We start from the raw sequence: 24,919 nt of genomic DNA, 5'->3' as shown, positions 1-24,919 counted from the left end.
GTCGAGAGAAAACAAAACCGGCACGTATTGTATCCGTTTGACAAAGTATTAATATAGTACTGTATAAAATATGTAGACAATTATAAAAATGTAATCTATAAACAATTTGTGAACCAATTTTGTGTTGTTATCTTTTAAGTTAGAGCAGTGGTTCTTAACCTTTTGTAGATCACGAACCCCTGATGAAACATTTTTAGATACTGTGACCCCCTTATCAATTTTTTTCGAATACAAATTACGATGTATTAAAGCTTCCGCAGACCCCGGACATGAGTATCGCGGACCCCCAGGGGGCCGTGGATCACAGGTTAAGAACCGCTGAGTTAGAGTATTAACTTATTATCAAATTTAAGTCTAGGGAATATAATATCATTAATATATCGTTTTAAAATGAAATATCAATAAAATCCTATGAGGTGACCGGTGACCTAGGTAATATTCTCATCTTCAAGTTTAGATCATTAGGTAGTCAATTCACTCTAATATTTATGCTACCAACACTAAATTCATTGTGGTGAATGTACATTTTCTATGTTCGACGTTTATAAATTGGAGACAATAAATACATGTTCAATATTTACTACACACCGTATTAAAAGACTTAAGAAAACTGATTTTTTTTTATCACGTGAAAACATATTATAGTGCTTCCAAAAAGAACAATACATTTTAGTGGTCTAATAATTGTTGTCGAATAATTCCTTAAGTTTTTAAACATAAGTCGCATTTCTCGCTTGATGTCATAAAATATCATCTGTGGACGGAATAATAATATCATTTATTTTTACTATTTTGATAGTTTTATTTTTAATCGTCCCTATAAAATAATCCTGAAAAAATGTTTGATGCCTACTATAGAAATAACACAAACATATGAAGAAATATAGAATTGTTTTAAAAACGTACTTTTATAATTTAAAATTTTAAAAGGCAAATAATTATTTTAATGATACGAAGTCAATACCATGCGTACAGCACATCAAGTGGTGTGATTTTATGACGTCAAGCGTGAAACGCAAATTATATTTAAACACTGCTGTAATTGTATTGTTCGACAATAATTTTTAGACCACAAAAATTATTCTATTTTCACACAATAAAAAAAAAAAAATTGCATCGTAAACATAGTATTTATAGTTTGATTTTGTTCTTACTTTGTGTGCTAGGTATACATAATTTTGTGAAAACAATATAGATGGTTTCCGGTTAGTAAATAGTAGACAGTAGATATATTAGTAAATATAAGACATAGGTTTAATAGTACATTCATTATCACGTATTTTAAGCTATACTGCTCTAGGAATTATAAAGGCAAGTATACAACTAAGGTTTTTTTAAATCGTTAATAAGTTCAATTTACTCGTTCTAGATGAAGCGTTCTTTTGTTTTCTGACAAACTTTTCACCGCACTAGTTTTGTTCATTTTAATGCAATAAAATTAGTGAAAGAGGATGACATTGAGGACGAAAAATGTTGAGTCTAAAAACATCGGTGTAAATGAGGGTATAAATTTAAAGCGCTCTAATCCTGACAAACGATTGCTCGAATCTCTACTACAATACAATGTATAAAGTAACTTTTCATTCGATTGCTTAAAATGTAATTAATTTACAGCTCTTAAACGTTTGTGACAAATTAGCTAAGGTAAATATATAATAAATTATACCAAGAACATAAAAAATTACCCATTTTAAGCGATATAATATATACTATACCTAGCATTTTCTTAAATAAATATTTATTATGCGACATTAGTAAAAATCCAAGAGTTTTAGTCGATATTTTTTTATCAATTGACTGACGAATCACATATAAAAATATACTGTTTAAATAAAGACAATTTTAATCTACAGGATTAATCGTTTGAAATATTCTTTAATATGATGTAATCACTAAACTAATGTTCACTATATGTTTTATAATACTGCAACACTATATATAACTATTTTAAATGGATTTATTCCGTAAATATTTAAATGAAATAAAATAACTGTATCATTTAAAAATGGTCATTAACTTAATAATACTAATTTTATTACTCTCTGCATAATGTTTCTAGGTATAATTGTTACATAATTTCAAATTTCACAACTTATATATAATATAATATACTATATATAATTAGTTTCTTTAATAAATAGTCATATAGATATAACAGAAATAACATAATATAATATATTAACCATTCTATTATATATGTATATTAAAAAAATAATATTAATGAATACAAAATACACTATACACATATAGTTAGTTAATTACATATTTTGTTAGCTACATCTATTACACTCAGTAGTCAGTATATACATACATATTTATATGCTTACATTTATATTATACTACCTATTTATTTATTTAATTTATTCTCGTGGCCGCATAAACCTAGATGCAAAAGGACAAGCGGCAGTTTTTGAAGAGTGGCTAAATTTTAACTATTTATTAAAAAAAAAAAAAAAATAGATGATACCTAAAATAATAATTTATAAATCATTTGTTTTTCTTAACAATTTAATTACTATGACACAGTTAAAAATTATTTATAAATTGAAATCATAACATTAAACTATTTTAATCTTGATTGGATTTAGATTTTGTAGAAAAATAATATAATTTAATGTATTATTAAGGATTTTTCTTCATAGAGAAAACTATCATCTGTTTTGCTGCAAACAAACACATCACATTCGTTTTTTAAAACTTCGTTAGCAAAATCGTTTTCTGTCTTAAAACGTGTTAAAAATTATTTGAAACAATAATCATTAGTTCAACAAAAACATGTGAAGTATATTGATATTATGCAATTGAATCTGATTTAATCAAATATATTAAGAGGGAAGAACTGTATAGGTATATTAATTATTTACCACCTAGAAGTCGGTAAATAGATAACAATTTATTATTTAAATATACAACTATTGCTACCTTTTAAAAGATATTTGTATAATGAAGTTTAATTTTTACTAGTTTTGTTTAAATTGTTATTGTGATTTACTAAAATTGCAATAATAAATATATATTTTCATATGCTGTAATGTAAAATACGATTAAAAGCTATTTTTTTTAAGTAGCAGAGTTCCCTTATATTTCAAAGAATTATTTAATTTATCTAAATTCTAAAACTTTCATTTTAATAATCAATTTTTTGCATATTCAACTTCATCATTAATTTTTCGATTCACGCACTACTTAATAATTGTTTATTTAAAACTGTTTATCTAATATTTTTAAATTGTTTATAAGTTATATAATATACCTAAACCTAATAGATACCTATAAAGAATTTTAAAATTAAATATAATTTTATATTTTAACATTTTAGTAGTCAGATGAAATCATATTATTTTTATTAATAATGAGCTAAAAACTTTTTTTTTCAATTATAATATTACGTAATTCTATAATTGTAATTTAATAAAGTAGATATAACGAAAATACCTGATGTTAATCAATGTAACAGTATCTACTTACAAAAGTAACTTAAAAAACATTATTAAATTAAATTTTTGGTAAAAGTTAAATTCACAGATAAAATATATTTTACTGTTTTGACTCTATTATCATTTGAAATTCAATTGACATAAAAATTAATTATACAAATAAATAAAATTAAAAATATTTTCAAAATCAATAATTTCTCTTGAATAAGTTAATCAAAAAATAAAAAATAAAAAGTGGTCAAGTGAGTAACGTTCTGCTGTATAGTAGGTCACTATAATTAATGAAAGCCAAACTTATGGAAAATCTTGTATTACATTTTTAACTCTTAACTACTGTACAAAATTTTTTATAAATTTTATCTATAACATAAAATTTGCAAATATTCATGATTTTGACAAATTTTTGTCAATATTTGAATTTTAAATGCTAATATAAAAAAATTCAACCTATGTATTTTTATAATTTTTAAATCACCATAAGATGAACTTATGAGAAACTTTTTATTAAATGTTAAAGTATTTTATCAACATTTAAAAAAAAAAAAAAAAATAGAAAAATTTAAAATTTCAGTTGTCTATAAACAGCTAAAAAAATCTAGAATATTTTAAAAATTTAACCATGTATAGATAACACCAGGCCCGTATACAGGGGGGGTTGGGGCTCAACCCCCCACCCCAAAAAAAACAAAAATTAATAGTTGTATAGTTAATTTATATCATCATTCATCGCTAAATATTGATTATTGTAAATTTTTTATTTTTTTAGTGCCTCCCCGAATTTTTTTTTTGTGTACGTGCCTGGATAACACTAACATTAAAATTTGGTGAAAATGCCAAATATTTATAGTGATTCGTTTTTGAGGTACAACAATATAAAAAAATCAATAATTTCGAAAACCAGTTTTGTATAAAAATTCCAGTTTTTCAGTCACTTTTTTTGTTTTTCCCATTTTTATGAAAACTAAACTTTAACCTCCATAATGCATAATGCACTAAGTATAATCACTTTGTTACTGGAAACCAACCTCCCAAGTTTAAAATTGAAGCATTATTTCGAAAAATTATGCCGTACAGATAAAAAAAAATTATTGTACAATCAATACATTCATCACTTCGTTGAGAATCTAAAAAAAATTATAATAATGAATTTTAATTTTAAAAAATCATTTTTTAATTTCTCTAAAAAAAAATATTAAGTTCAATATAATAGCACAGTAAAACACTAAAACCTCATTAATCCGGACTTGATTAGTCTGGACTTGGTTTAATCTGGACAGCTGTTTATAATACATACATTTATTATGCTAGTTTATGCTTGAAAGGCGCTAGATTATAGCGCAGTGGTTCCCAACCTTCTTTATTCAACACCCTCTTTGTAAATTTACTTAAATCTCATCTCCTCCCTTAAATTAGAGTTTATGTGATTTTTTTTTTGTGAAGTGTACAAATAAATCATACAAAATAATTATGTATTATACAAATATACAATAAGCAATTGTACAACTATTTACTTTTATTATTATATTTTATTATTTTCATCATTTTACAAATGTATTAGGTATAAATCAATTTACGAAGTAATAATATTAAGCATAAGAAAAATGTATTGAGTATAAAAACAAAAATATTAATATAAAATTATAAAATATACATAACGACGGTATTAAAAGTACAATTCGAGTGATGCGTAAACTGTAAACATAAAGTTGTGTCTAAAAAATAGAAATAACATTTCAACTTATGTTCACATCTGGATTCAAGTATCCGTTATCGAAAGCAAACAGATAGCCGTGAGTTGTGAGAATCAAACTTTGAAAAGGACTATCGATTCTATCGTTGTATAATTGTTATCGATGAGCGATAATCTGAAAATTAATATAGTGATTTCAATTTTACTCATCATTATTTTCGTAATGCTATCATCACTATATTCCCCCCTCCCCCGAGAAGACTCTTAATTTCCCCCTGGTTGGGAACAGATAAATAATAGGGATAAATAAATCGTAAAAAAATTATGTATCATTCATATATGAATAAATATAATATACAGAAAATAATAGGGGAAATACCTTCTTGACGGGGTTCAACTAGACCAGTACTGTATTTTTAATATCATTATACTGCAAATTTAAAATAAAACAACTTATACCTAAAGAACATAGTATATAATGTTGTATTAGGCCTTAATGAATTTTCATCAAAATAAGAGATGTTAGTACGTAAGGATTAAGTTAAGAAAATAACCATAGATATTAATTACAACGGCAAAATTCGATAAATAAATAAAATTAAGCAATACCAAAAAATGCATGTAAATAGGTTAAAATTACGATTATGTAATTCAGTGTCAATAAACATTAATATTTCAACTAGCATAGTAAGCAAAATATAATAATAAGAAATATTAATAAATTGGATTAATAATTTAACGGGTTAAAATAACAATTGCGTAAGTTAGTGTTTATGAACTGTAAATTAGCATAATATAATATAAGCATATAATATGTAGAACGATCGATAGTAATTCGATTGTAAGTTTAATATACAAGAGATATGGCTAAGGCAGCACCAGGGGTCAGTGGTGGTGATCGTGTGATTTGATCACCACTGGACACCACGTTCGAATAAAGTACCTATTTTTAAGTCATTTTTGGCTTTATTTTATTTTGGTATATGTTCGAGCAATTGAAGTGTACAACAATAGTAAATATAGTATATAGTATATAGTACATAGGAACATCATTTTTACATAAAAAAAGGTTAATTAATAGAACAATTTCAATATCTATAAATAGCACAAAAAGAGCTGTTTTAAAAAAAAATAGAAAATGCTTTAATGAATTTTCGGTGAGAATTTGAAATCTCTATACTCTGTCTCAAATAAGAATAATCTCTATTGGATACTGATTTTGTTTGGTTTGGTTAGACTATACGTCTACACTACATTAAATAGGTTTTCATTGAATTTCGTCGATAGTTTTTATTTTAAATGATCTACTGTGGCTGAACAATTTTTTCTGTATTGATATTATGAAACTGCAAGTGGTTATCGGAATAATAAAGTGACATTTTCGAGTTTTGAGAGTGTGGTATACGCTCGTGTTAACACCCTCTGCCACTGCCACTGCCATACGCAGAAGCCTGTCGACTGAGTTTATTATAGTATTTGAAATAGAGCCCATAATTATTAATTTTAAAATTACAACAAAAGAACAAAATCAATTTTGTATTATGTAAATATTGTTTCATTCCATAATTTTATTTTTATTTTTTTATAATTATTTCTAAAATTAAAAAACTCACTAAGAATATTTAATTTTTGATCAGAAATGGAACCAAAAAATTGATTTATATTTTTTTCTATTATTTTAAAAAGTACCGGGAATAATTTACTTTTGACCATAAGAGGTTAATTATTAATAATTAGATTCCACACTTTTTCACCATAAGGCATAAACCACTTTCAAAGTTGAAAATTTATGCATTCTTATTGTTCCAAAATATCTATACAAACAAATAAATAAAAATACATTTGACACATAATTGTAAAAGTAATACATTTATAACTCTACTCACAAACTAAAATATTAATTAAATTTAAATGGGAACAGCATAATTAAGTCGTTACCTTTTAGTGTTAGTTTGAAATTATATACAGGTTTATATTATACTTATTTGGATTTATTGCTAGTTATTATTATTATTTTAACCTATACTAAGCATATTATATAGTGCCTATACTTATTATGAATAATAAATATACAATGTAACTAGCAATGCAATGTTACATTTATTATTAGCTTATGGGCAATAAATGGTAGGCATTCGATATCTTGTTGTAACGTTAAAGAGTACCTATCTGAAATAAGTGTACTATTGCCTACAGCTAAAATTATAAGACTCATTTTTAAATTTATGATACTTATTTTTTTATAATTATCAACTTTTCAAACTAAGAAATAATTTAAAATGTGTGATAAACTGTATAGATTTTTCTTCCAAATATAATAATTAAAAATTTCTTATATTAAATTCTAATCTCCATTTAATTTATTTCACTTAAAAATTCAAACATCAATATAATTTACCTAAATTGGGTTAAATATTTTTTAATGGATTCTGATTTATCATTTCTTCTTGGTTCTTTATCAAAGAAAACATCATATATACATTTTAATACAAACATAATAAGTATTTTATTCATATACTTGATCTTATTAAATTCAAAGCTAAACAAGTAAATTTATTGTATATTATAGTAACTTTCTCGTATAATTAAAGGTAATACAAAACCATATTGTACAATTTTCACATTTTACATTACTAAATAATTTTTTTCCTTATTATATTTTATAATAAATAAATATAACCTTTTAGCTATTAATAGTATATCATAATTATATTGAATTTAATAAAGGCTATACGAAAATAATTATAATAAATAAAATTTGACTGTAATATAACGTCTATTATACAGTTAAACCATTATTTTATTGAATGCTATATCAATGTTTTAGAATGGGATAAGTTTCGTAATATTACGGACAACACTCATTGTTCAAAACAAAATAACAATGACTAAAATATTTATTGAATAACGTATACTATATTTTAACTATTCTTCGTGAAAATTGGGATGTGAACCGGAAGAAAAACATATACTACTATGTTGTCCAATTTCACAGTCGATTTGATCACTAGCGTTCTACCCAACCATATTAGCAATCTGGATTTTTACCTCTTATAATAAAACGTAAAAATACGAATAAGAAATAAAATATATCACAAATAAACTTTGATTTTGTTTATTTATTTAAGAAATTTAAATATGGCCGCTGACTATATCATGTTATTATTCAAGTTTAGTTTTAAATTGTATAAATTTTAATTTCCCGAAATAAAATCTTCATTTTAATCATAATTTATATTTTTTTTTAAATATTCATCAGCTATATAATTTCTATGAATTTTTGGAAAAGTGAAAATAATTTACACAATGCACTGAAAAATCTATACAATAACAGACTGGATCAACAATTAAGTTTTACTTGTTATTATAATATTGTAAACCTTAATTTATGATCTTATCCACGATAATTTATTGAAAAGTCTATCATCTATCAATCATATATCTGACTAGATGCATTGCACAATCACTATTCACTAATGATATCATTGATTAACACGATAGAAGTACCTAGGTTAGGTTAGGTTTTTTAATATATGTTAGGTATAAATTAGTGTTATAATGTTAAAATATTTATTAAACTCAACTGAAATGTTAATGTTGAGTATAGTATAGCCTTGACGTTTTTGATATTATACACATAAATATGATGCTATAATTAAATTTTTATTTTGTATAATTTATTAAAGATAATTTATTTTTAATATTAAAATAATTATTTTTTTTCGACAAATATTTCTTAACAGCAAACGATAAAATACCTACCTTTACACAAAACTAATTTATTTATGCATATGAAAAAATGTTGACATACTCTATAGTTTACTATTATACTTGTTTCTTTTTTTTTATTGAAAACATTTATGTAGGTTGTAAATTTCCCTATATAACGTGCTATGATTTCTAAATAAATATCCACTATATAATATTCGTCGTTCGATAAGATTCAGTTAAATATATTTTTAATATTTTCTAAAATAATTATCTTAACAAAATGTAGTTAAGTTATATTATAAGAATATTAATCGTATTAAAACAATTAGAAAGAATTTATGAAAAAAATAAAATAATAATCTGTAATTTGTTAGATTAGAAAATTAAGTTGTACATTTTTTTTTTAAAGACTAAAGCATAGTATAATATGATCATTGATCAATGATCATAATATAATAATAATATTAAAGAATTACTTAAAACATAGATAAAATGTTTATATTTACGGACTTCAATTAGTAAACTGCGCTAGCTGTAGATTATTTAACTATAATTATAGTCCTTTAATAATATATGTTTTAAAAATTTTTAACTTGAAAAATGCATAGTTAAAAATTTAATGATATAATTTGTTATACTAGATAAATAAAACATCTTTTATAATAATGTTGTGTAATTTACTAGCGTATAAAACGTTTAAGGAAATGTATATTCAGTTCATCAATTTTGTTTAATATGAGTACTAGGTGTCGAAATGTGTATAGGAATATAATTCATGTATTGTAGTATAATAGTATGTATATATTATCAACATAAATGTAATAAATTATTTAGAACAGTTCAAACAAATATAAATGAACGCTTTTGTATTTTTATCATTATTAGTAGTACTCTTTTTGTTTTTACAAATCTCTATTTAGTAATCCGGAATACGTTCAGTTGTTATAGCCAATGAGAATATATTTATATATATTTGAGACCATAAATTAAATGAAAGGGCCAGGAAGTTAATAAACTTCCAGTTGCAAAAGGTCGTTTCGCATAAACATGGTCTGAAAAGGGAACAATATTTTTTATGAAACTAATTTATAAGTTTTATTTTTTTGTAAAAATTGTTGGTACTGAATTTAGTGGAACAATGTATAAAATGATTTTAATATTTACGCTTTGTTTAACATTCAAACTAAAAAGTAATAATTTTATTATTTAAAAACATTTATAATATTTGTAAAGTAATATACGAGTATATTAAAGATATTGAAAGATGAGTGTAAATAAAGTAGGTAAAGTAAATAAAATATTCTACTATAACAATATATTAAATAAATTATAATATCAGTAAATAATGTTGTATTTTGTAATGAGAATTATATTTTCTTTAATATTTTTATTACCTCTAATAATATTAATAGTGATTAAACATAATACATTTAACAAAAATGACAGAAATATTTAAATATTTTACGATTCTTATGAAACTCCCATACCTAATTGTTATTATACGAATTATTGATCAACAGCAGATTGTATATACTATATACTATAATAATAGGCGTATTATATTAAGCATACGTCTGATGTAGACAAATAGTTTATTTTGAATTTAATTCAAGATTCTGAACAGAGCGATGAATATGTTGATTTTACAATTGTTTGTGTGTTTTGTAAATTTGATTTAGCTTCTACTTTAGAGGGTTCAAAATTAAAAGTTCACAGTATTTTTTTTAAAAAATAATCGGGATAAACAAATAAAAATTAAGGAAAAAAATATATCATTAGTTAAATATGTTAATTTATTATAAAACAATTTTTAAAATTTGATAAATGTAAATGCTTATAAAATACATTATGATATTTACAAATTAGTAAATAATTTGTTTATGAAAAACTGTATATGAAATTTTCAAAAATAATTCTCAGTACTTTTATTTATAATCAGTAAAAAACAAAAAGAAAATTTTAAGAAACATGACAACTTTTTTTTAATCAAATTTTTGAAAAAAAAATCGATTTTGGTTTTTTGATGTAAATTGAAAAGGAATAACCGTACCTAGTTAGATAAAATTGTTCAACAAACGTTTAAATTATATTTTTTTTTTATTTCCAAAATATTTCGATTAATTTTTTTTTATAAATATTGATTAAAAATTATCAATTTGGTAGAAATGATTGAAAACTTAAAACAAAGCTCCTCATAATCATTGTGTTTTTTAGTTGAAATACATAGAAAATCTATTGTCTCAATATTTTTTTATAAGTGTTTAAAGTTAGACTTGATAATATTTTGTAATTACACATTTAAATTTTTTTTGTTTTTATACCTAAGATTTGAAAATTTAATACATGGTTTTTTATAAGTTAATATAAGTTTATATATTATAGTTAATATATAAAATTCTACATAGGCAAGCAAAATAATTATTTATGAGCATTTCGATAAGGTTTTTATTTTTACGACATTCAATATTCAACCATAAAATAACTACTTTTATCTCAAATTTATTTATTTATTTATTTATTTTTTTTGAAGTAGGCAAGTGGATACTATTTTACAGTATATTACATGTTGAGTAACGCACTATTATGGTTGTTTTAAATTTGAATTCAATGATATATACCTAATTTTATACAAAATACGGTTCTGAACGGAGATGGATTGTCATCCTATATGATATCATTAAATGTATTTTATGATAATATCTTTTTCTGATATAGTGCTTACAGTCATTTTTTTATTTTTAGTATAATAGTAGGCTGATAATTTTTTTTTCCAAAAATACTAGATTTATTATATTATTATTTAATAGTATTTAATATTTTAACATAACAATAATAATATGTATTTAAACGTTATGCCATATTATATCAACTTATCCGTATAACTCAAAATTTAAGAATATATTTCTATAAACACCGTAAAACGGTAAAAATTGATTCATAATACAACTAAATCAAAAATGAGAGCGCCCAGGAACTAGCCCACAATTAACCATTTTAAAAGTTGTACAATAATAATTGGTCCAGTACTGTTCTACATATTTTATAAAACCTGTAGACCCTTGGTTGATCCATTATCTCCATTAATTTTTATTATTGTATCCTGTAATTGGACACCAATAAATTTTAATAAAATAATATTTAATATATAATATGTCCCACATAAATTTCATAATTTTTAAAATGTTTTATTGTGAGTTCAATCAGAAGTTTATATTAAAATTAAAGCGTATAGGAGTTTTAAAAACAGGAAAAAATGAACTTTAATTCGAAAAAATGATATTTTTAATGAAATTAAAAAATATGAAGAAGGAGAAAACAGATTTGAATTTATAAAATCTGTATTATATTATTTAAAGTGTTGTTATATTAGTATGTATTAGAAAAAAATATTTACAACTAGTTGACTAATTTTATGTAACCTGTTTTTTATTAACTTTGTAAAATCTGTATGGTATTATTTAAAAAAATAATAAAATATAACATATGCGGGGAATTATTAATTATTATTTATTTTATATTATATATATTTTAATTATAAAGTTTTTATTACATAATATTATTAACGTATTCGTTACATAATGTTTTATATTTATAAATATAAATAAGTTGTCGCGATTATCGTAAAGACATTATTAATTATATTATTTATATTTTTGTATTAATTATTATTTTACACAGTCGTTTTGCGTCCGCTGCCGTTATGAAATTTGTGCGAGTGATCAGCTCATTAATATTTATATATTATCTATCTTTATTTTTAATATTTTATATTGTATGTTTGGCATTTTAGTGTGTTATTATTTTATTCATTATATGTGGCGCCTTTAATAAATATAATATTATACGAGGTGATATTACAGTGTTATACTTATTACGTAACTTTTGGATACTTGGTCGATAGACACATAATCCAATCTTCGGATACACTTTTAAAATATATATTTAATTTACAGGTAGTAAAAGGTAAACAAATAGTTAATACGAAGCAGGTAGATAAAATGTGGGACAATTACCAATCACCAAAAGTGTCATTGCATATAATAAAATTTATAATAATATAATATACACACACATTTTACAAAAATTATAATAAATAAAAAAAAAGTCAGTCATCAGTCATTAAGTACATTAAGTGCCGTATGGATCACTATTATGTATTACAGGAGTGTTAAATTTGAATCTAATGATAGGTATCATTGTATACAAAAACAATTCTGAACGAAGATGATTTATCAGCCTAAGATTTAATTTCCAGCGGTTAGTGAAAAAGGTGATTTATGTTTTAATGGCCTGAATACACCAAAATTTAAGTTTTTTTTATAATTATTGTAAGCCAAACTTATGGAAAATATTGTATTAAATTTTCAACCCTTAGCTACTTATACAAAATTTTTTATGAATTATACCTACAAAATAATTTGGAAATATTCATGATTTTGACGGATTTTTGTCAATATTTGAACTTAAAATGCTAATAAAAAAAAATTGTGTCTATGTATTCTTATAATTTTTGAATCACTATAAGACTAACTTATAAGAAACTTTGTATTAAATTTTCGGAAGTATTTTAATTCGGCCAAAAATATGTTATTGGTATTTATAAAACAAAAAAAAAATAAAAAACAAAAAAGAATATCTTATTGCCTATAAATAGCATTATTTTAAAAATTAAATCATGTATAGAAATGCTAATATTGCCATTCTAAATAACTTGTGAAATTTTCAAGTATCTACGACTTATACTTTTTGAATTATAACAAGTACCTATTGAAGTTCGTTTGAAGATAAATCGTTATATCGTTACGCGATTTCGTAAAAATTTAAAATTCATATAGGTACGCACATACAATTTTTCCTATAATGATGTTTCGTCTTTCTCTATAGCTATTTGAAGGAAAATTTATGAATTTTCATCTACAAAATTAACTAACCTAACCTTTAATTAGTTAACCTAACTTTTAAATAAATGATTTCGTAGAAATTTGAACTGAAAATGTCTTTTAAAAAATAATTGATTTTATGTATTTATTAGATTTTATGGTTTCAATATGAACTACTTATAAAAAATCTTGTATTAAATTTTTAAACATTTGATACAAAATAAAAGTTAATATAAATTTCTAATCACAAAATAGTTAAAACAACTTAAAATTACTTATTTAAAGATAAATAATGATGTTTTCCTATTCTGTACCTATTCAAGAAAAACTAAAACTATTGTTATGTATTGTTATTGCTTATTATATTATTATGAAATTTACTATATGCAATGGAATGTTTGAATTCTTTTTAGATGATATCTATTTATGCTATGAAATATAAATCTATTTTTATTGTTTACAGTATTTACAGAAAAATGTTCTTCAATTTTGAATTATATACTTATAAATTGAAAAAATTAAAAATATGGAATAAATAAACATATTTTTGTAATAAAATCGAATAAATTTACTATTTTTGGGAAAAAACTTATTAACTTACCATAATACTAAAAGTGAAATAAATTTAAGAGCTATATCAAAACATACATTTAATGATATAAAATGACCTACTGTCTTCACGCAGCATCGTTTATTGTATATAATATTGTTAGGTTAGGTTATATTAGGCTAACCTAACTTAGGCTATATTATTGAATTCAAAAATAACACAACTATGATAGTGACCCACTCGACACCTAATATAAAACAAAGCTGTACTCACTTGCCTGCCTTCTTTTAGTTTTATTTTCCACTTAATACTTGAAAATTGCATTTCCTTATCTGTTATATTATAGTAAATAAAAGTTAAAATTACTATAAATATTTCACTCCGATTAATTGATGTATTAAGTACGGTAACATTAAAAATAAGTATTATTGTTTGACTATTCTACTTTTTAATAAATATTAATTGCGTTCGCATTATTAACCTTTTGTAGAAGTACCAAAATCAGATTGTACCATTTCCGACGTAAGTATGTACCAACAGCTTAGTACACCAAGCAGACTGGAGCACGTTTTCATTATCAATGTGTTTTTTAATCGTACTTTAAGAAGATGTTGTTTTATCGATAGATACTACAGAAGTTGACAAATGCATTATATCCATTGAATGAACTGAATGAAGACGTCTCAAGATCCCGTACAGTAAATGTGTATTGACATTACAAATACAAAACTCCAAACTGAAAAAGTGATGTATAGGTATTAAAAATCATTATGTTTTATTTACCTATTCAAATTAAATAAATTTATAAACGTGTTATAATTATTCATATATTTTCTATATGGAACAATAAACTTAAATTCTATTAGAAAATCTATAGAAAAATTTATTTTACTTAACATTTCATTTTATGAATAACGAACATACATATAATTCTAAATTAAAAAAATAATTTATTAAAAAAAAAAAAAAATACTAGCAGCAAGAGTACCTATTTCAAAAGTTTTTTGTGTATCTATTTTTTGATTAGTGTGTTCATTTACTCGGTACTTTAAAGGGACAGTTAATGTTAAAATTTCTAAAATATTCATAAGCGTAAGAGAATATTTTATTCAACAATAAATGTTAAAAAAAAATAAATTAAGTAACTTATAGTGTTTTAATTAATAACAATATACTTTTTTGTAAACATTTTAAACTGAATTAGTTAAAATATTCATAATTGACACCTTCCTAGATGTAGCTCAAGCCTTTGATCTAGTCTACAGTGGCGTATTTACGAGGGGAGATGAGAAAGATATATTGACACCCCTTTATCTTTTTTTTTAGCTTATATCACTGAATTAGCTTGTATTAAAATATTAAAAACATGTTTAAGAAACTCTATGAAGGAGGTAATATTCCCTATTCACTAATGAAATATTTGTTATATTAATTAATTATTTAAACGTTGAATATTATTTTAATTTTAGTCCAGATTGAATGGACTTACAAAGCTTTACATTCATAATAATATAAGATTGAATGTTGAAGAAATAGCTAAAAAACTAGAAGGATATCTATAGTTTATTTTGTAAATGATAAATAAATAAATGATTCATTATTTAATATGTTTTATGTTATAATTATAAGATTTTTGAACTTACTATGAACATATATAATAAGGACTCAGATTTTAAAGCATATAGGTACTTCATTTTTTATATATATGAGATAGAGATCTAATTTTTATACATAAATTCGTTTCACGTCATTCTGATTCCAAATAAACCAATTTTTTTTGCTTTTTTTTTAAATTATTCCAGCTATGGATTTTTATATGTTAATTATGCTATTGTAATAAAAAAAAAAATGAATAATTAATAAGAAATGTAAAAACCCAGAATGCAAACTAAATGGTTATATTGGATAATTATTGTTTTCGTTACTGACTCGTTTATTAAATATATTAAACGTATAGATTATCGATTTACATATAGCCTGCAATACCTATACGGTCGATATGTTTATAACATCAATATCAATCGTTTCAACATTTAAGATTTAGTGTTGTAATTTGAAATCTCTGATATGAAGTACGCACCGATCATTTTAGTGGATGTAGAGAGTTTGTTTTCTATATATAAAATTATTCTGTAGGACATTAGAGTCAGTTTCACTACTGTAAATCTAGGGAAATACATGGTAAATAATTCTTTTTTTTTTTAATTTAAATTAACTTTTCAAATTTTTTTATTCATTGTTATAACTATAATTCATGTTAATTTTTGATCGTGCTTTTTTAAAAAAATAAATATGTTTCTTTTTTGCATTATTAAAACAATCGTGTGCTTTTTTTGTTGCTTATTATGTTTTAAAATCCAAGCCCTGTATGTATTATATATTGGGTATGACGTATGAAGTAATAATTAATTGATAGTATCTTCTAATAATAATCTTTATGGATTTCGAGTGGAGAGAGAAAAACTATTTTAGTCATATCTCTTCTCAAATAAATCCTAAATACGCCACTACTAGTCTGTAACAAACGTATCTTCTTCAAATTAAAATCTATCTTTTCTCCATAGTGTTATCTATTATTTAAACTATTTAAATTTTATTTGAATATAAGATCAGGATTATCTATGATGTCTGAAATATCATCAATCAACGCTGATTGTTGTAGTAGCAGAAGCTAAACCCAGGAGCTGTTGCAAGCTTGCAGTACCTTTACTATGCAATATTTTCATCTTTGACTATCTCACTACCCCTTATACCACCACTGAAAACTTTTCAATAATAAAGCTCTCTTAGCACTTCACTCTGACCCTGTGACGACCTCAAATCTTATCCAAAATTACCCTAACTTGCAATCCATTTAGTACAAATAATGGGGGATAAAAGTTAACTAAACAAAATCCATCTAGTGCACATTTACACTAAAATAAACTGCCCCCACGTATACTTCAACAACGTACTTACTCCTAATTGCTCAAAATGTTTGATATCTGGGTCTGTACCTATATCTCCGTCCAACTTGGCACCCATATCTATCTCAAGTGCTTCACCTTAAATAACAGTTCCTTCCAACTACCCTCCCTACTTTCATCAAAATATCTTAATATCAAAAATAAACTCCTTATGTACTCTTTAAACCTATATGGACCTGTGGCACACAACTTAGAATATTTCCCGGCCATATAATATCATAAGATACATAATACAAACTCCAGCAATTTATTTTATATAAATATATTTAGATACTATGTAGTATATACATACCGATTACCGATACGATAACATATATACATGCATCATATACAGTATATACCTATGTGTTATTAGGTATATACCTACAATCTACATGTATTGTTTAATTAAACCTATCCTAACCTATGTTGGATACAAATTGTTAAGATTTGTGAGGTTCCAATTTATTTTTAAGTTTTAAGGAAATATACTAAATATTATAATAACTAAAACAAGTGTTAATTCTACTAAGTCCGTGCTGTGTCATTTAATATTTTATTTAATATGAAACTTACAAAAATATTTAGCCAAAAGGGCAAACAATTCATAATGCTAAGTAGTGTTAAATTTAAATTTAAATATAATTAAAAAATAAGTGGTTATTCCATATTAAATTGCTCAAAGAAAACATGCAAAACCTAATTGGTCTTAATAAACGAAAATATTTCTCTACAAGAAAAATAATTTTGATCTCGACCAAGCGTGGTTTAGAAAATTACAAAATTTTGGACTATCTAAGCTGTATATTAAAGGAACATTTTTAATTTATACTTTTGGCTTTCCATTCCTTAACAAAGGCTCCGTACTATGTCTTTAACGATACTTTTCAAAAATACTTATCTATCCAAACAGTTCTAAATATTGACAACATTTTCTATAAACATTTTCATTCCAATATACACAGTCATTAAACTAATACATGAACTTGATAGCCACACTATCTCTGGGGACCTTAAAAGACACCCGAAGCGAACATAATATTGAAACCTACTGCTACTATCTAACCCCCATTAACAACACACACTGAAGTCTCAATGCTGGTTAACTTCTCTAGACATGCCTACAACTGTCTTGATATTGATATTTATTTATTCATTTTTTCTAGTTTTTTTTTCTATGTATAAATATTAAATAAAAAACAATAAAAAATAAACTTTCTGTAGTCTGAATAAATTAAATATAATAAATGATTTTTTAAAACTGTGCTAAAGTCTTTAAATCTCAATTTATAAAAAAACTAAACAATTCCATTAATAAAAATAAAAATTGATTATAACTAGTAATTACTTAATAATAAATGATATAATTGTACATTTTAATAAAATATAAATTACAGACAAGCAAAAGATTTGTATATAAAAAATATCAGTTATTTACAAATTTAATTTTCTGTAATGAATATTACTAATAATATTGTAATGATATTATTACTATTACTTTTTCTATGAAATAATTGTATAATACCTAAGGTAATAATTGTTAACAATATCCTATTTATGGTCTATCATTGATATCTGTTATATAATTTATATAGTTTTAGAAAGTTTAAATTATAAACACAGGTATACAAATATTTGTAACTATAAGCTTCAATAACAAACTATGGTTAATGGTTATATTATTATTATAACAACTATTTTTTACAGATGCTTATTATATAATTGTTTTCAATTAATTTTAATTATATCAAACCTAGAATAATTTTAAACCATTTTTTAATTTATAGATATGCCATTTACAGACTATATACATTTCTATTATATGTCAGATTTCTATTTTTATTATATTTATCCTTTCAACAAATAAATTTTTTGAGAATTAAACAACAATGATGCAAAGCTTTATTATACATGTGAGGAAAATAAACATTTAAAATAAAAATTAATGATACATTTTAACTTTGGCTAATCTGCAAGATTTGATTTACGCTTAAAGATACCTAACTTAAATTCAAATACTCTTAAAGTAGAAATAATTACGCATGGATTCAAACAATATAGATAAATTTTACATAAGCAGAAAACAAAAGATACATTGACAATAATAAATATTATCATCTTAATTAGTTTATAATTACAAATTGTTAATATATCAATAAATAAAGTTAGGTTAGGTAAAATTTTGGATTATGTTATCATCACTTAACATTATTAAAAAAATATAAAATGTCCATCTATGCAAATTATTTACATGTTGTGCTATAAGATACTATTAATACTTATTAAGTTATAAATTAAACATAATTAAAAACTAAATGTTATTATTAGATTATTATTAGTAATTATATTAACAGTTAATATTATTTTTTGATATATTTTTATTAATCAAAATTTTTATAAAATATTTATGAAAATTTGTTTATAACCTCAATGTATTTATAATATTTTAACGTACAACCTTATAAAAACAACAAGTAAACTGCAGTTTTAAATTCAATTTTTATGAATTGACTTTTTAGGATTATTTTAAATTAAACATCGAACATTATCTTGAAATAAAATAATATGTATTTGTATAACAGTAAAAATGATTAACATGAAAAATATATTCATTTTATTGGAACTATTTTGTTAAAATGTCATATTTATATTCCTACTGATTTTATTTTCCTGTTTAAAAATTACTTTCTTTAACTTTTATTTCGTAAATAATTTCAAATTACGAGTATATTTTATAGGGTTAAATATTTTTTTCTTCTTGCAATTAATTTTTGAACATGAAAAATTAGTATTAGAAAATATCGTTAATTTAATAATAATTTTAAAATGTTAAGCTAAGTATATTACCTTGACAAATACTGAAATTTTAAGCTTAGTACGTGAATTTATAATTTTTTATTATTACTGAACCGAATATGATTTACTATGTTATTTAAAAACTATTCGGTTAGATAGTAGGTAGGTATATCAAAATATAATAAATTCATATGTATAATAATAATCAACTCGATGCTTGACAAACTTTACTGATAAATTCATTCTATAAAGTATGATATTATTGTCATATTTTTAGTTGTACCTATACAATATTTAATCATAAAATATGATTAATGTATGTATCATAATATACACATCGAGTGTGTATAATATTTATTTAAATTTAATCTTTTATAATAAGTGTATGTGCTTTGTAGCAGTTGTTAATTAGACAGGAATACTTATACCTATATATTATTATACCTATAAATGTGTGTATTTAAGTAATTTTGGAGGTGTTGCATAATAATTATTTATCTAAAAATTAAAAAATATATTTTTTGATTACAGTTTGTTTTTTATGGACTTATTATATATTTATAAACATTTTTTAGCTAAATTACTAACTGAATATTTAATTTGATTCATATACATTTTCAAATTACAATACAATATAAACTGTAAAATATTTATAAATTCTTAATTTAAATATGCATAATTATTTCTAGTTTTCAGAGTAAAAATAACATGGAACATTTTGTTAGATAATGCAGTATTTAGGGTGTACTCGTATAATGAATGTACACAATTCGTGTATGAAACATTCATCAGTAACTGAAAACAGTACTAATTTTATAATAATTGGGACAACCATATTTGTATATACTAAATTTATATAATATGGTAATTCGATTTGTATATTGAATAGACATTATACGTATTAATTTATCATTATGAGTTGGTCATAAGTTTGTAACGGTACTAACAAACTAACAATTTATTTATTATACTATGCTTATTTTACTTTACTCAATGTCAATCAACATCAGCTTATAAACTTATTTTTTCTTAGATATTTTGATATTTTAAATGAATAACGTTTACAGTCAAAAGTAAAAACCAAGACAGAATCCAAATAATAAGTTTTGGAAATTTGTATCAATTTGCTTAATTCGGTGTCAAAAAGCCGTGCCGATTTCTTATTAAAGTAATTTGTTAAGAAACTATGATAAATTAGTCTGAAACCGTAAAGCGATTCTGAGCGGGGTTATTAGTATTTAAATAGCATTAACAAAATGACTATCAAGCATTTCAAAATAATTCAACAATATAAATAAAATAACATTTGAGTACATTTAGGTTTTGACTAAGGAAATAAAAACTGAAAATTGAATTGTATAAAATAAATAAAACAAAAATAATCTATATTTAACTCTTAAGTGTACACCAAGTTTCAAAAAAAAGTTATTAAACGCATATTCCTAAAAATAATATTATGTAACTATTTAGGTGTAAGACATACAACTCTATAGTCTATAATCATCATTCAAATACAAAGAAGTTATAGGTATAATAATATAAAATGTGGTATTGGAAAATTTTGTACCTACAGACAATGGCTCCGTGTTAAGACGACTCGATAAAATTCTGATCTCGACGATAACCGTAGCGTACGAGTATTACGACCGATAGTAATGCGGGATATGGCTTAAAAATAAACGAATATTTGAGGATATTTTAAATAAATAATTTTTTCTTAACAATATTGAAATATATTTTACACCTTTTAAATTTTAATATATTTTAATATAACTATTGTTGTTGTACTCTGCGTGCGCGGGGTGGACGAAATAACGGAAAAGCAATAACATTTCAATATTATATTTATATGGAAATAGTATATTATTGTGGTGTAAATACGCTCGCAACGGCGGAAACGACGGAGGTGGATCACGCGTTTTTACGTGGTGAACGAATTATATCCTGTTTGCAGTGCACGCGACACGACACTGAATTCACCAATGTGTGCCTGCGGCGGTGGCGACGACGACGGCGATGACGACGACTACATCGACCCTGCCGCCGCGGCCGACGGGGTTAACTTGAACGAGCGGGTATGTGTATGTGTGTGTGTGTGTGTGTGTGTGTGGTGTGTGTGTGTGTGTGTGTGTGTGTAGCGCTGCTTTTCGGTGGACATTTACGCGATATCATCGCGCAAACTAGAAAACGATCGCAGCGATTCTAGCGAACCGTGAAACTTTACAGATTTCCGGCATTATCGGCAGTGGATGCGGATGCAAGAGAACCTATGTACATAGCGGCAAGAGAGAAAAAATGAGAAAAAGTACGAGAGAAAAAAAAACTCGTAATACCAGCATTTATTTCTCGTACCCCCTCCACCAATCACCGCATACCGTTCGATTGCCTCTACAAACCGAAATGCGATTGTGTGTATATATATATTATACCATGTGAGAAATACCTTTATATATACCTATAATACATATGTATTTATACAGGACGATCATCTTAACAACGCGCAATATTGTCATACATTTTATCGTCGGTCGGATTTCTGTTTGAAATTCTGTACTTATTCATATTTTCATATATTATAATATTTTTATTGCAATAATATTTCATTTATTTACCGCGTTTTAAACTTCTCGTATTAGAACACCAGAAAACGTCAATGCACCTTTAATAATTAGGTTAGGTTAGGAGTCCGGTTATAACAATCGGTGAAAATCTAATTTTTAATTATCTATCTAATAAAATCAGCATCACACACCTCATAATAATAATTCAACACCTATTAAGGACCAAAATATATTAATACTTTATTTTTCAATTATAGAATTTATCATATCATTTAATAATAAATATGCATTATTTAATCAATAATTGTCAATAATAGATGCAAACAATGATTAATTCGGAATTATAGTTTGAAAATTAATTCAATATCCACGTAAATATGATCAAATTATTAATTTTTCTCAATAATAAATTATCATTACTCAATTGTTAATGGAAATATTTTGATTTTTTTTTTCAAATAATCAAGCTTGTTAATTTTAACTTACTTAATACCTATGTATTAAACTATTTAACAATGTAAAATCATAATTGCTAGTCAAAATTGACAGTTTTATAGAACTTTAAAATAGTCACCCTGTATATAATATAGTATGTTTGTGTATGTATGTAAGTACGTAATACTGCAAACATAAATTTATCATAATGTTCCGGAATACGCTCGTACTTATACTACCGCACCCTTTGAAATAATCTCGAAAGGATTATAACTTCTGGATTACTATATACCTACTGTGGAGTGAGCTGGTAAATGGTCAAGGGGCGAGTATGAAGTGGGCTGAATTCGCGATATTACGATCGGTTCTCAACTTTACCAATATATATATATATATTTATATTGTATAAAATCTATAATATCTGCATACCTGTTAGTGCAGCTGGAGGATTTACCGCGTGATAAATATTTGGCGATAACTATTATACGACGTACCACACAGTCAACACAACGGTAAATCTATTTCGTACTAGTCAAAGTCTAATATTATTTTAGATTCTGAACGAAGTGATGAAAGTATTGATTTTTCAATGATGTGTGTTTTTTTTTTTTGTTCTTGTGTCTGATTACAGCATTACTTGTCGAAATCATGCTTCAAATTCAAACTTAGGTGGTGGTTTCTGATAGCAAGTGAAGATCCTTGGCGCATTTAGCATTAAAGAGGTCAGAAGTAAGCTAAGAATTTTCAGGTTAGGTTAGATTCAAAAAAATCGAGAGGATTTTAACGCAAAACCAGTTCTTGAAAAAATTGATTTTTTTTTTTTATAGTTGTAATTCAAAAACTATTTACTGTAAATACTTGAAATTTTAACCTAACCTAACCTAACCCGCGGGAGTCCCTGGACGATATATAAGGGGGCCCAGATTAGGCACATTTCAGACGTGATCCACCAGAGTTAGAGCAAGCACCTTCACGTCACCCAGATCAATAGTTTTGTCATTTGAACTTAGAATATTTTTCACAAGTTTAATTATTTAATTTATTGGACTTAGAATAATTTTCAATAAAAAACACTTTGAAAATATTTCAAGAGTTTTCATTTTTTACAACAACCTATCCGATACTACATCATTCTACTGCTTGTACGTGGCACGTTACACATCTATAAATAGTATAGTTGGGAAGACCCAGCTCACTATCATGGAAACTGTCACATAGCCAATATGTTTCAGTGAGACAGATAAACACATAATCAAAAATAACAACATTACATTTGAAAATACATAGTTTGGTTTTTAGACCGTGAACATTTTGATAAAATCCTAAGATAATATAGTTACAAATAAATAAATCACTAAATCACTACATAAACAATAATCATTACTATTGTTATTATTAACGTGTATATTAATAAGAGGAAGACTGATAGACGAACACGAAGATACTAGTTTTTTGAGTGGTGTTTTGAATCATCTCGGGAGTACGACGACTCCAAAAAGTTTGACAATTACTCCATTAAGCCAGAATTTAGGGTCGAAGACAATATTAAGCTTTTCTGAGGGTAAGCGTACATGGAAAGAAGAGTATGATGGGTGTCTTGTAACCATTTTGTTGATTGTCACGTCAGAGTAACCCTTGAAGAATTCTGATTCTAACAAGGTAGTTGTAACACATGGATCAAGCCTTGAGACAAAAATATCAACATGCTTTCGCACCGGTACTGATGACAGCTTGGAAGATGAGTATTTTTGAGAACCAACAATAAATTTTGACTTTATGGACGAAGAAAGGCTAGCAGTTAATTATTTTGTGGGCAGAATAGAACAAAATATATCAGTAATCGATGTAGGGTGTATAGCAATTTGCAAATTAATGGGTTGAGTATTTGATTTGGGAAGTGAGGCACTAGCTGTC

At 24.5% G+C, this 24,919-nt stretch overlaps 1 protein-coding gene across 7 annotated transcripts in view; it reads right to left on the bottom strand.

Moving 5' to 3' along the window:
• LOC114132770 (uncharacterized) overlaps positions 1–22,046 on the bottom strand; it is a 98,288-nt gene extending 76,242 nt beyond the window's left edge. Inside the window, exons 1-3 of one of the 7 annotated variants that reach the window (XM_050199217.1) lie at positions 21,754–22,045; positions 21,577–21,677; positions 14,750–15,004 (exon numbers count right to left, since the gene is read on the bottom strand). In XM_050199217.1, the coding sequence (XP_050055174.1) occupies positions 14,750–14,843 (94 nt within the window). In that variant the 5' untranslated portion in view covers positions 14,844–15,004; positions 21,577–21,677; positions 21,754–22,045. Of the gene's footprint in view, positions 1–14,749; positions 15,005–21,576 lie in introns of all 7 variants that reach the window. The other 6 variants (XM_027998336.2, XM_027998339.2, XM_027998338.2 and 3 more) reach the window with 6 other exon arrangements.
• Between the last annotated feature and the right edge of the window lie 2,873 nt (positions 22,047–24,919).

This window comes from Aphis gossypii, chromosome 2 (genome assembly GCF_020184175.1).
Source record: "Aphis gossypii isolate Hap1 chromosome 2, ASM2018417v2, whole genome shotgun sequence".
Classification (NCBI taxonomy): Eukaryota; Metazoa; Arthropoda; class Insecta; order Hemiptera; family Aphididae; genus Aphis; species Aphis gossypii.
Note: the sequence above shows the minus strand (reverse complement) of the source record. Positions and strands in the feature narration are given on the sequence as shown.